This window comes from Adiantum capillus-veneris, chromosome 8, assembly GCF_014529385.1.
Source record: "Adiantum capillus-veneris isolate H3 chromosome 8, ASM1452938v2, whole genome shotgun sequence".
Lineage (NCBI taxonomy): Eukaryota > Viridiplantae > Streptophyta > Polypodiopsida > Polypodiales > Pteridaceae > Adiantum > Adiantum capillus-veneris.
In genome coordinates this window covers 137,095,172-137,108,396 of record NC_140938.1, presented here as the reverse complement: position 1 = coordinate 137,108,396, position 13,225 = coordinate 137,095,172, and the positions used below count along the sequence as shown (strand labels likewise).

The 13,225-nt window shown below is 42.7% G+C and overlaps 2 protein-coding genes across 5 annotated transcripts; both read right to left on the bottom strand.

Moving 5' to 3' along the window:
• Positions 1–1,567: 1,567 nt before the first annotated feature.
• LOC147453022 (uncharacterized) lies at positions 1,568–5,261 on the bottom strand. Its single transcript, XM_086519060.1, has 3 exons — positions 2,071–5,261; positions 1,875–1,976; positions 1,568–1,756 (listed from the first exon to the last, which is right to left on the bottom strand). The coding sequence occupies exons 1-3, from the start codon at positions 2,296–2,298 to the stop codon at positions 1,712–1,714; spliced, it is 375 nt and encodes a 124-aa protein (XP_086375186.1). The 5' UTR covers positions 2,299–5,261; the 3' UTR covers positions 1,568–1,711.
• Positions 5,262–7,527: 2,266 nt separating this feature from the next.
• Positions 7,528–12,904, bottom strand: LOC147453021 (uncharacterized). 4 transcript variants are annotated; one of them, XM_086518545.1, is made up of 16 exons: positions 12,233–12,904; positions 11,817–12,011; positions 11,568–11,610; positions 11,199–11,378; positions 11,033–11,086; positions 10,819–10,943; positions 10,631–10,729; positions 10,311–10,424; positions 8,995–9,000; positions 8,880–8,892; positions 8,652–8,785; positions 8,475–8,557; positions 8,292–8,357; positions 8,095–8,154; positions 7,934–7,975; positions 7,624–7,827 (listed from the first exon to the last, which is right to left on the bottom strand). In XM_086518545.1, exons 2-16 carry the CDS (start codon positions 11,915–11,917, stop codon positions 7,766–7,768), a joined length of 1,182 nt encoding a protein of 393 aa, XP_086374671.1. In that variant the 5' UTR covers positions 11,918–12,011; positions 12,233–12,904; the 3' UTR covers positions 7,624–7,765. The 4 variants fall into 4 exon arrangements, 1 of the variants encoding a protein (XP_086374671.1); XR_015188943.1 differs by lacking the exons at positions 8,475–8,557; positions 8,652–8,785; positions 8,880–8,892; ... (7 more) ...; positions 11,817–12,011; positions 12,233–12,904 and having other exon boundaries at positions 7,528–7,849; positions 7,934–8,154; positions 8,292–8,428; XR_015188942.1 differs by lacking the exons at positions 8,475–8,557; positions 8,652–8,785; positions 8,880–8,892; ... (7 more) ...; positions 11,817–12,011; positions 12,233–12,904 and having other exon boundaries at positions 7,528–7,824; positions 7,934–8,154; positions 8,292–8,428.
• Positions 12,905–13,225: the final 321 nt, after the last annotated feature.

Genomic DNA, 13,225 nt, shown 5'->3' with positions numbered 1-13,225 from the left:
CAAGGGAACTTTCAAGACTCAAAGCACTATGTTCATAGATATACTTGGGGCTAGTCATTAAGCTATTTAGCATCACTTATTGGCTTTATGCCCATCCAAAAAATTCTTAACAACGTTATCAACACGTACATTGAGTGGGCCTAGCGAAGCAATGTTATGTTTTTGTACATGTGTACTAGTAGTACTCCACCATATCAGAAAAAGAAAAAATAATCATTTAGTTTAGGTTCATTGGTAGGTAGAAGAGAAATTATAAGGTCTCAAGCACGATCAATTTTAAAAGTGTATTGCTACAGAACTTGGAAAGTCGAGCATGGTTGAGTATAAATAATTGGCGATTACAGTTTTGTTCGACATGGTGATTGCCTAAGCGTAGAGTCTCTCTCTCTCTCTCTCTCTCTCTCTCTCTCTCTCTCTCTCTCTCTCATGTACACTTTCTTCAGACTCACCGATTAGCCTATGCTACATGATGCCGCCTTTGGTGGAAGTGAGCTCATTAGCATGTTATTGGTTAAGGGCATTCTCTTTGCTGCTTGCTGCAAGACAGCTCGTCCTCTTGTTGCCTTTTCTCAACACGCTCTTTGTTGCCTACTATGAGGCAACATGTCTGCGTTTCTGCATCATGCCACCACGGCCTTGATACAAATGAAAAAAACTTGGCAGGATGGCCGTATTTCCTTGTTTTCGTGGGTATGAAAAACAAAGTAAACTGAATGTATTTAAAGGTTTTAACACTAGATTTCAACAAACTTTATAATTTTTCTCACCTTCAAACGTAAAAATTTAGAGGTGGGATTACACCAAATTTAGGTTTTTTTGGAATCTCTCGGTTTTTGGCCTTTTAATTTGTTTGAAACCATTAGAAACACCTTTTAATTTTAACCCCCTCCTGCTACCCCCAAGGTGACTCAATTGTAATTAAATTAATGCTCCATCCACTCTAAGTTTGTGGCCTTTTAATTTTTTTGAAGCCATTAGGATCACCTTTTAATTTTAACCCCCTCCTCCTACCCCCAATGTGACTCAGTTGTATTTAAATTACACTACAAGAGGTTATCTACACTTGTGACGCTTTTAGCGACGAAAATACATTGGGTTTTTATACTCTCCGGACATCGCTAAGACTGTCACTAACAACGTTGCTACGGGAACATCGCTATAACCGTCGTTATATGTCGCTATACGTGTCACTATATAGCGACAGTTACAGTCCTTTTGTAGTGATGTAGCAAAAACTTATATAGAGACGCCTATAGCGACGCCTGAGAGCAAAAACTTTTGGGTGGTAGGACATTGAATGCCTTGCCACCCATCAACTATATTGAATGTTTCCAAAATAGAGTAAACCTAAATGAATCCAAGATAAGCCCAAATTCACCTTTGAAAGAAAGTGCAAGACGCAAACCCAAAGTAGTCACCCAAAAGACAATATGACCATTGACTCCATCATGCATAGTATTGTTTGCAGAATAAAGATACAAAACTGACAATAGTAATTGGACGAAAGTAAATCAATGACAACTATACACATCATAGGCAAAATTACTTGATTTTTAAGCTTTGCAAATGTAAAAGTTACAACACAATTGTCATTATTGAGAGAATACATGGTTTTCCAATACTTACAAAAAGACGTATACACGTCATCTCATTATACATGCTATGACAAAATAAAACTAATGCTATTTGGCTATGGCTAGACTGACGTCGTCTAATCAGACATCTCATCACGTCCAAGCGGCGTATCTGTCGGATTCTGCAGAAAAAAACAATAAGACTTTCTGTAAGTATAAACATATAATTACAAAACAATCTATTTTCTTAGCTTATCATTAAAATACAACAAATGTAAAAGAGTAAAATGAAATACTAACCATGCCGCCGTGAGAACTCAGAATGTCCATCAGGGCGTTTAAGCCCTTTTTGCTTGCGTACTCGCGCTCGTACGGTTTGGGGTCACGTCCTGTCATCGACCACTATTCAAAACATACAAAGAATCCATTATGTTAGAATTTAAAAGTACAAATAGACATAACTATCAAACCTAAAGAGCAATGCAAAAACACTTACAAAATTGGCCTCAAATGATGTCCACCTGCCGTTCCCCAAGTGGTGCGAGCTCCCTGCCTCTACTCGCGCTTTGGCTACCTCCTTTTGTTGCTTCCACTTGTCAAGATTCTCGCACGCTGCTCGCATTGCATTCTTCCAATCTTCTTTGGCCAGCCAATCTGGCTTGTTCCACCCATGCTTTATTGCTTTTTGTACTTCAGAACACTTGTGCTTGTAGTATTCGCGCATTCAAATCTTCATCAGGTCTTCATTGAAGCGCTCATCCCGACATGACACGGGAAACTCATCATGCAGCATGCTGATGACTCTGTCTTTTGATTCATTTGGCACTTAATCCAGGTGTTTAGTATATAGTGTCTAAACACCTGAGAGAAAAGACTGTGCAAGCGTGAGATCACCTTCTTGCCTTTGTAATCCAAGATGATGCCTCCGCTGATGTCATGAACTTGGGTGTCTTGACAGGGGTCTCTAGCAGCGTCTCGATGGGAGTACGGACGTCAGGTGTCTCTGCTAGAGTCTGGGCCTCGAAGCGAGGAGTGTCGACTTGGGTGACTCCCGGAGGACTAGCTAGTGGTGTGTAACCAGGAACGGCCGATAGCCGCGCAAAACCTGACGTAGATGGCGATGTCGTGGCTTATGTGGGGACGGACAAAGAAGGGGAAGGTAAGGAGTCTCATGAACACGAGGCGGTGTCGAGGCATCAGCAACCGCCGCCGCCACCACTAGAGCCGATGCCTAGACGAGTGTGAAGATTGTCTCGTCAACACCTAAGCTTCAGAGCGTGTTGAATGCTCCGAAACAAGGGGAGACGCTGAAGGAGTGGAACAACGTGATGGTGCTCCAGAACAATGACGCTCCTCATACCACCTCCTCTGTTGGGGTGACAAAGAAGAAATATACTCAACATCATCCATACCTGCATTAAACACACAAACATTTAAGCTTAATATTGAATGGATAAGAGAACATGGACAAGTTATAATCTATAGTCGTATTATGAAATCCACTTTTGCATCACTGCATTGTGAAGCATGCAAAATCGGTTGATTATAGCCTCTAAATCTTCCGTCATCTTCTTCTCAACACCGAGATTTCACATGACAATCCCAGACATGCGCTTATCATCTATGGTTCTCCATACCATGTCTCGGGATTGATCAAATCCGTCTAGCCACTCTCCAATGTAAACTAGGGACTCTGATACCAGCCAACCTTCTGCCATGCTACCCTCCACATTGCCTCGTTGGGAATATGGTCTGCATTATCATCCTTCGAGCTATCGAAGGCTACATCTTGTGGCCTCACATATGCTGCTTGACCAAAGTGCATGCGAACACATCTATTGGGTTGCAAGATTGCTGCCTGTTGGCCAGCATCAGAGTCCGACGAGTTATAATTGGCAACAACTTGATCTATAGTAGATAAATCAAACTTGCCAAATTCATAAACGTGCTGCAAAGAAACGCGTTTTGTCTATCGCACAGCATGCTTGCATTGATTACAAGGACATAAGATCCTTGTTGAGAGATAGGTGTTTCAGTTGGACAGCCCTACACCCTCGTCACTACTCATAATGAAAGTAAAAACCTTATAACCTGGACATAAATTTAATCTTCTATTGGCATCCTCTGTCTTTTATCTCTCTCTCTCTCTCTCTCTCTCTCTCTCTCTCTCTCTCTCTCTCTCTCTCTCTCTCTCTCTGTTCACACTGTAAACTACCTCACATTCTCTAGTCATGTTCGATCTCCGCAAACCTCGGTCTAGAGGTGCACGGAGATCAGAATCACCGGGTTATAATCTCGTCTTTATTGGTCTATGCCTATATTTGTGGGTACGAGAAATCTACACACCCACGTCTACACGATAGTGCATGTTGTGGACAAAACCCCTTTGCCTCTTCTCTAGCTGTAGCAATTCATAGCATATTAACATCTTTTCACAGCACATCCTTGTTTGTGGGAATACTTAGCACATTACGTGTTGGTCTCCAATCTGAGTATCATGCTGTTGAAAGCTTTCCAACTTAAGGTCGCATCCGTAGAGAGGAAGAGAGGGATCACCATTCGCCTAACTCTAATTTTTTTTCGTAATCCCAAAGGTAAACTTTAATATAAAAACTAAATCCAAACTCTAATGTTAAATCTAACCTAATTGAACATATGGTGATTCTGAGCTAATTGAACATGGTTAGTGGGTGAGTTAATAGGTGTCAGATTCTGATGGGAATATATATATTGTTGTGTACCTAGTGTTTGCTCTTTGGGCAAATCCTTCATTGACATGCCCTAAAATCTAATCTGATCTAATCTTAAATCTAACATAAACTTAGATCTAATCTAATCTTAAACTCAACATAAACCTAAATCTAATCTAATCTTAAATCTAACCCAAACCGAAAATGTAATCTAACTTAAATCTAAATCTAATCTAATATTAAATCTTGCCTTAAATCTAAATCTAATATAATCTTAAACTCAACATAAGCCTAAATCTAATCCAATCTTAAAGCCTAAACCTAAATGTAATCTAACTTAAATCTAACCTAGCTAAGCTTAAATCTTGCCCTAATTTTAAATCTAACGTAAATCTAAATCTGACATAATCTTAAAGTCAACATAAACATAAATCTAACCTAAACCTAAATGTAATCTAACCTAATCTTAAATCTAATTTAAATCTTAACCTAATTTTAAATTTAGCATAAATTTTAAATATAAATTAAATGTGATATAACTTAATTTTAGATCTAACCTAACTTTAAATCTTAATGTAACATTTCATTTCATATTTTCTCTACTTTTTTATGTAGCGCTCTCTCTCTCTCTCTCTCTCTCTCTCTCTCTCTCTCTCTCTTTGTTTTCTCCCCTTACCTCTCTCTTTTCGTCTTCTCCCCCTATCTCTCTCTCTCTCTCTTCGGTTTTTTTCTCTCTCTCTCTCTCCCTCTTTCTCTTTCTCTTTGTTTTCTCCTCTCTCTCTCTCTCTCTCTCTCTCAATGTGTGTGTATATCCATTCTTTGTTTATGCATGTGTGTGTATGTGTTTTTTGTTTATACATGTGTGTACTCTCTCTCTCTCTCTCTCTCTCTCTCAAAGACACAATGTGTGTACATGTGTATGTGTGTGTGTGAGAGAGAGAGGGAGAGAGAGAGAAAGAGGGGAAGGGAACATGAGAGAGAGGAGAGGGAAGGAGCATACCTGGCTCTTCTTCCTCTCCTCGTGTGTGTGTTGGGGGGGGGGGGGGGGGGGGGGGGGGGGAAGAGGGAGAGCGTAGGTTTACCTCTTTCGCTTGAGCATCAAAACTCATATCTGAGATCTGAGTTTTTGGCGCCCTTGGTTTATTTTCTACCCTTGTCGGCGTTGCTATGGGTGTCGCTAAGCAACAAAAAAATAGCGACGCCCATAGCAACGCCATGGATTTTCACTTTTGAATGTCGCACTGCGAGCGTCGCTAATGTGAAGTACCTCTTGTAGTGTTAGTGCTCTATCCAGTCGCTTAAAATAGCTAATGTTAGGAATACCTTTTAATTTTAACCCCCTCTCGCTACCCCCAATGTGACTGAGTTGTAAATAAATTAGTGCTTCATCCACTAGATTCCTTAAAATAGCTTATGTTTAAGTTAAAAGGTGTTTCTACTCCCTTGAAAGGTGTCACCTACTCGGTCTGCACGCCCTGTTAAGCGGAATCTCCCCAGATCCGCCCCCCCTCTCCTCTCTCTTCCCTCGGCCGTCGCGCCACATGGTTCGCCATCGCTGCCTCGTGCGCCCCCGCATAGCAGCTGGTCAACCCCATCCATAGTGAGGCGCAGCCCCCCCCCCCCCCCCCCGAACTTCTTGTGACTGATGCTCCCATTAGTCACCAGTCGCTGCCCTTGTCGCAAATGGAAAAAAAATGGCCTCCCCTGCTACTCGCGCAGATGTGCGCCTGCAGATCACCGTCGCGCCCAGCCCACCTTGCAGGTTTCGCGTAGGCCTGGTGACCACTGCTGTCCCAGCCTGAGGAGCAATGCCCTGCCTCTTCCGTATGATCCTGCAAAGGAAGGAGCGAAACACACGCCATCGAGTCCGACGTAGAGAAAATCTCTCTCTCTCTCTCTCTCTCTCTCTCTCTCTCTCTCTCTCTCTCTCTCTGTGCGCTCGTCGACGCATGGCATGTCCATCCTCTCTCTCTCTCTCTCTCCACGTGCCATGAGTTCTTTTTTTCTCCTCAAGGCCTAAGCGCATCTCCCCAGACTCCAAAGAAACTAATGACTCCAAAATTGGGGACACCTACTGCCTTAAAATAGCTAATGTTAGGAACATTTTTTAATTTTATCCCCCTCCTGCTACCCACAATGTCACTCAATTGTATCTAAATTAGTGCTCCATCCACTCCGTTAAAATAGCTAATGTTAAAATTAAAAGGTGTTCCTAAGGCTTCAAAAAAAATAAAAGTCTGAAAACTAAGAGATTCCAAAAAAACCTAGGTTTGGTGTATCCCCCCTGCAATTTTGAAGTTTACCTCTAAAAATTGTAGATTTTTTGGTGAAAAAAACTAAAAAGTTTGTTGAAATTTAGTGTAAAACCTTCAAATACAATAAGTTTGCCTTTTGTTTTTATTTTTCATACCCAAGGTAACAAGGTTGTAAACGCATCTTAAATAAGGTCACCTGACCAAGTTTTTTTTTTCCCTATCAAGGCCGCATTGGTAGCATGCAGAAACACAGAAGTGTTACCACGTAGTAGGCAACAAAGAGCGTGCTGACAACAGGCAACAAGAGGATGAGCTGACTTGCAGTAAGCTGCAATGAGAATGCCCTTAACCAGCAGCATGCTAATGGAATCATTTCCACCAAAGGCGACATCATGCACAAGGAGCTTTTGACATGTTACCATATAGAAAAAAATATAAATTTGCTAGATAATTCCCTAGTTTGAATACACAACTAGTAAAAGTGCAAACTAGCAACTATGAGACACTTTCTAGTTGGTAAATCTAGTAACTTTGTGACTATATGGCAAATGATACTACCATATAGTAACTAAATTGCTAGATCTAACTAGAAACTCTTCACGCTTGATAGTTTGACCTTGCCATGTCAAACTAGTAAACCATCTAGCAAACCCAAACTAATAAATCACCTAGTAAATTTAAACCCATCGACCGAAGTGGCGTTGTAAGCTTCCACTTGAAAAACATAAAAATTGAATGGTAAATAGGCGTTAACTCAATATAGCATCATTTGATCTGATTGTTGTCGTTGGGGACATCAAAATCTGATAACAATCAAACTTTGGTGTATTGCAACATAATAAGAGAGCATCTACCATTAAATGGATTGCAGCGATTCTGACTTTACAAAGAAGACAATCATCAACACAAACCGAGCTTTTGTGCAGGCTATTCAAGGTCAAGAAAAACAAACAACTGCACTTTTGTACAAGGAAGAAGCAGGAAATTCTAGCAAGCACAAGACTGATCACATTCAAGCTGTTCATGAGCTGCTGAGAGACTTCGGCAATAAAAACTTTACAGAGTTTGAGAGTTTGCATGCAAGAGGCACAGCAGCAATAGGTGTTCATAATCCCCTTTAGAGAGATGCTAGTTACATGAGTGATCTGCAAGCCTTGATAATTGCTCAAGGAAGCATCTCTTTGCAGAGATTCCTACCTTCAAATGATGCTAGTTACATGAGTGATCTGCAAGCCTTGATAATTGCTCAAGGAAGCATCTCTTTGCAGAGATTCCTACCTTCAAATGACGAAGAGGAGGCAAGAGCTACTGACATACAAAAGAAACACTTCTGAAAATCATTGTTGGTAGGTTGCAAGAACTACTCACATACAAAAGAAACACAAACACATATGTGAGCACAACAGCCATGTACCTGGTTCATCAAAGCCAAGGTCTTCTTCAACAACAAAGCACTCTCCAAGAAGTTAAAAAAATGAAATTCTCAGCAACAATTTTGAGGATTGTCCTTGCCCTAAAGAAAACATAGTTGTTTGGGGACATGAAGCCATGGTAATCATCCATATGACAAAACACCAACAGCTGCATTGACTATTATGTATTTCAATATATTTTGTGTCCTCAGCCTACATATACCTGCATTTTAAGACACCATTAAGATATATGCACACAACTCAAAGAGACATGGCCAACAAGCATCCAAACTTCATTCATAAAATTACGTAAAGCATGTATAGGTGTGTATTTTATAAATGAGAGTATGAGAGCATTACCTGATATACCGAACTTTGGCATGTTGACCGAGTTGTTTACCTTGGTTGTACTCAAAATCGACAGCACTGAAATGAAGGTTGCATCAGTGTTAGACAGTGCAAGGGCGGCATTGATGGCTTTGCCAGCAACTCCCCAGTCCGTCCATGCATCCTACAGAGGTCACTCAGGAAAAAGAAACATACGATATGTAATTGCAACACGAAGGCCATTCCTTACAGTAATCCTATTCCCAACCCTTTGGAAACCCTGCTTTGATTCCCCGCTTCTTGGTACATTTCACAGCATCTGAATAGGATTGAAATTCTTTATTCTCTTCAAAAAAAGAATGCAATGTCCTCATTTGTGCCACGCTGCCTAACCCTGCGCATCGATCTCTGCTGTGTCGGCGAATCCTCTGCTCTTGATGGCAACTCTCATTATCCCTGCTGTACGCTTGACCATACACTTCCCCACCAAGCTGTTGCTCCTCTTTGAGGACGTGATTTTCAAGAGCCTGCAAATGACTTTGCGGTCGAGTTCTTGGCGACTGATGCAGCCGTAGCCGTTCCTGCTGAAGAAGCCCATGATGAGGACGCAATTATAAACACCTTCCTTGAATCCCTGATGGAGCGTGTACATCAAACAAATGGGGTCAACCTTGCTGCCTCACTTCAAGGCAAAACCTGATGCAGAAGCTGTTAAAGAAGATGAACTGAGTCTGACCTGCTGCTGCAACAAGCCAAATCTTGCTGGTTTTCACCTTTTGGCAGCCGATGCTCAATTTTGGCTCGTGCATGAAGATGTTCCTAATGTCGTGCATGTAATCAAAGATGTAGCCACTCCAGCAGATGATGTTAATGACCCACATCTTGAAATTGAGCAGCCTGCATCTGCTGAAGAATCCAATTTAATCCCTAAATTTGCACCGATAGAGACATTATCCCTGGTTGTAGACGGTGGCCTACAAGGTTCCCGTATCTTGGTAAACTTCTTGGGCCTGATCATCCCAACTATTTGTGAGGCAGTGGTCTCTAATGTCCCATGGGAACTCTATCCAATCTGCAGAATTGACAATGCTGATCAAGATGAAGATTCACTAAACACAGCACATTTTTTCCCACTTTTGATGGAAGTTTTGAGCCGAGCTCTCTCTCTCTCTCTTTATACATTGGACATTTCTCGGGCTTATGATGTTGTGCCTTTTCATACTGAAACCTCTTTCCCTCCCTCGCGAGCCACAGATGGTGAAATCCTTGCAGCCGACTGAAAAGATCACATGATCCAATCAACCCCTACTTTTCCAACTCTGAGCGCAAATATTATGCATCATCTCTCCTTGTAGATGCTTTCATCTGCTGTCTTGTGAAGGCCATACAACTTTTCTGGTCAGTGCAATGCCTAAAAATCTGCAAGCCTTTGATGGCCCTGGACCCTAAGCATTTTGAACCTGCCGCACTCCCTGTTGAACAACCACCTGCAGGCGACTTCATTACACAGTTGCCTCCTGATGCTGCTTCTTACAATGTCGTTGTCCAATCAACTCAGGCAACAATTGATGGGCCAAATCCATTACTGGACAAGCCTCAAGATCACTCTTGACCTCGCATGCTATGCGCAGATGTTGAAGCTGCAGTCGAGGCAACCAAAGCAGCTGACAATACTGAGAATGGAAACCTCCATGCTGAGAAACCTGATCTTGCTAAAGAAAAAGCAGTCGATCCCATCAAGGCCTTTACTACCGCTATGGAGGAGTCAATCGTGCTCGTCTCTGTCTATCCCATACTCTTGCCCATGCACACCAAGGATATGTTGCCTTTTCTTGCAAATACAGGCCAGCCCAAGAAGGCACTGAGTCTCCCCACTTGAGGACCCATTTGCCCATGTGGAAGAAAGAACTGTTGGCCCATCTTGTCATGAACATCTAGCGCATAAAAATCTTTCAAATTCAAGTGCAAGAGAAGAACACACCAAGGTAATGACACACACAAAACTTTTGGCATCCATGGGCCAACCCGAGCCTTATAATGGGCATTACTTACAATCTTCTCATGCTGCCCAAGCTTTGCATCAAGATCCTATGCAAACTGCCGCAATTGCCACTGACACTTACCCGCAAGCACATCAAGTTCTCATGCCCTTTGCCTCCTGGGGAGCTGGATAATTCAAGTACACATATGAATTAACCAAGCCAACCAACCCTCCTTTGGAAGATGATGGCCAGTCTCACAGTTTTCCTCTCCCAGTACCCACCTTCAGCTTGAGCACTCCAGCCTTGCTCCCAATCTTCCTAGCGGTTATCTTATCTGATGCTAGTGTTCGTACAAATGAAGTCCAACATGCAACCAGTGTTATTACTTACCTTGGAGACCTACTTGGCCATGCAATCAGAGTTTGAAAAGCTGCAGATCGAGTCCACGAGCTTGTCGCGAAAAAGAAGAAACATGGGCATGGTTGTGCCCTGCACTAAAAACGCCAAAGCCACCAGTCAGCATAGTTACACAAAGGCAGCCTGCAATTCAAAGCCTTGTAGATGCTTTCATCTGCTACCTTGTGAAGGCCATACAACTTTTCTGGTTAGTGCAATGCCTAAAACTCTGCAAGCCTTTGATGGGCGTGGAACCTAAGCATTTTGAACCTGCCGCACTCCCTGTTGAACAACCACCTGCAGGCGACTTCATTACACAGTTGCCTCCTGATGCTGCATCTTACAATGTGGCTGCCCAATCAACTCAGGCAACAATTGATGGGCCAAATCAATTACCGGACAAGCCTCAAGATCACTCTTGACCTCGCATGCTATGCGCAGATGTTGAAGCTGCAGTCGAGGCAACCAAAGCAGCTGAAAATACTGAGATTGGAAACCTCCATGCTGAGCAACCTAATCTTGCTAAAGAAAAAGCAATCGATCCCATCAAGGCCTTTACTACCGCTGTGGAGGAGTCAATTGTTGGTCTCTGTCCAGCCCATACTCTTGCCCATGCACTCCAAGGATATGTTGCCTTTTCTTGCAAATAAAGGCCAGCCCAAGAAGGCACCGAGTCTCCCCACTTGAGGACCCATTTTCCCATGTGGAAGAAAGAACTATTGGCCCATCTTGTCCTCAACATCTGGCGCATACAAACCTTTCAAATTCAAGTGCAAGAGAAGAACACGCCGAGGTAATGACACACACAAAACTTTTGGCATCCCTAGGCCAACCTGAGCCTTATAATGGGCATTACTTACAATCTTCTCATGCTGCCCAAGCTTTGCATCAAAATCCTATGCAAACTACCGCAATTGCCACTGGCACTGACCTGCAAGCGCATCAAGTTCTCGTGCCCTTTGACTCCTGGAGAGCTGGACAATTCAAGTACACATTTGAATTAACCAAGCCAAACAGACCTCCTTTGGAAGATGATGGCCAGTCTCACAGTTTTCGTCTCCCAGTACCCACCTTCAGCTTGAGCACTCAAGCCTTGCTCCCAATCTTCCCAGCGGTTATCTAATCTGATGCTAGTGTTCCTATAAATGAAGTCCAGCATGCAACCAGTGCTATTACTTACCTTGGAGACCTGCTTGGCCATGCAATCAGAGTTTGAAAATCTGCAGATCGAGTCCACGAGCTTGTCGCGGAAAAGAAGAAACATGGGCATGGTTGCACCATGCACTAAAAACGCCAAAGACACCAGCCAGCATAGTTACACAAAGGCAGCCTGCAATCCAGAGCTTTGAGGTCTCCGGATTTCTTTTCCGTCTACCTGTGTCATAGAGGAGCAATAAGAACTCTTTCTCTCTCTCTCTCTCTCTCTCTCTCTCTCTCTCTCTACGCTAACCCTGACTAAGTACACAAGATATTGTTACAACAGTTTTTGTCTTGCTTTTTTCATTTTGTACTTTGCTTTTGCAACATAACACAGACTCTATTCATTGATAAAAAACCTCCAAAACAATATGAGAGTAATGTATATATAAGAAACACCTTAAATCCGTGTCTAGCAGGATTTCTACGTCTGCTTGCACCGGTGGTTATCAGACGGGGGAAGGTGTAGGTTCTCTCTTTTGTTTGTTTCTCTGCAGCCTGTTGGAGGTGATGAACGCTGGTTATCAGAGGGGGGAAGGTGTAGATTCTCTCTTTTGTTCGTTTCTCTACAACCTCTTGGAGGTGGAGGTGATGGTCTCGGTGAGCACCTTGTGAATGGGAGCGTAAGTAGGGTGACAGTAGGCCAAGCCTGTGGAGGGGAGGGAGAGAGTAAGATGCGAGATGTGGTCGAGAGAGAGAGAGAGAGAGAGAGAGAGAGAGAAGAAGAAGAAGAAGAAGAAGAAGAAGAGAACTTTAACGTCGTTGTTATGTGGGTGGCATTGTGGGTGTGTGGTCATGCTGCAGAGAGACAGTGGGAGAGGGAGAGAGAGGGCGAAGGTCTTGTATGATTCTAGAATGGCTGAGAGCTGAGGACGAAGGCAGAGAGATGCAGGAAGATGGGAGGAGAGAGTTGAATCGCAGGACTGCATAGCACTATCAACCATGGCGGGAGCGGACGGGGAATGCACGCAGCAGTATCGTATCGAATCTACATTGAGCCTGCGTGGCAGAAAAGCATTCCATCGTTGCTCTCAGAAAAGTTTCCTACTAACTGGCCGACAACCTTGACAAAAATAGGATCCTGCGAGATTCTATCTAATAGATGTGCGATAGAGCCAGTATGCCAATATGAGTAAAAGTAGACTAAAAAGGGGTTGAAATCGTGAATATAGGAGGTCAATGTTCTTTTGTGAAACTTTTGCATTTTTGCAATAGTTTGAGCCTAGTTTCATAAAGTCTCTCTTGCTATTGGTTGAAAGGAAAAGTAGTATTTCTATAGGTGGGTCTTGTGCAAATAAAGGAGCTCCTTTATGTGTTTGGGAATGCAAAATCAAAGCAGTACCGTATGTGTCCCTAATCATTTTTCTATTTCTTTTCATTGGAATCTCCGGG

Excerpts from the sequence above, each read along its gene's own strand:
- LOC147453022 (XM_086519060.1), bottom strand. The coding sequence starts at position 2,298 with ATGCGCGAATACTACAAGCACAAGTGTTCTGAAGTACAAAAAGCAATA. Across the intron at positions 1,977-2,070 it reads CATCATTTGAGGCCAATTTT|TGGTCGATGACAGGACGTGA; the intron begins GTAAGTGTTTTT and ends TGTTTTGAATAG. Across the intron at positions 1,757-1,874 it reads TGAGTTCTCACGGCGGCATG|AATCCGACAGATACGCCGCT; the intron begins GTTAGTATTTCA and ends TTTTTTCTGCAG.
- LOC147453021 (XM_086518545.1), bottom strand. The coding sequence starts at position 11,917 with ATGGTGCAACCATGCCCATGTTTCTTCTTTTCCGCGACAAGCTCGTGG. Across the intron at positions 8,558-8,651 it reads AGCAGAGATCGATGCGCAGG|AAGCGGGGAATCAAAGCAGG; the intron begins GTTAGGCAGCGT and ends AAATGTACCAAG. Across the intron at positions 8,358-8,474 it reads TCGTGTTGCAATTACATATC|TGCTGTCGATTTTGAGTACA; the intron begins GTATGTTTCTTT and ends CCTTCATTTCAG.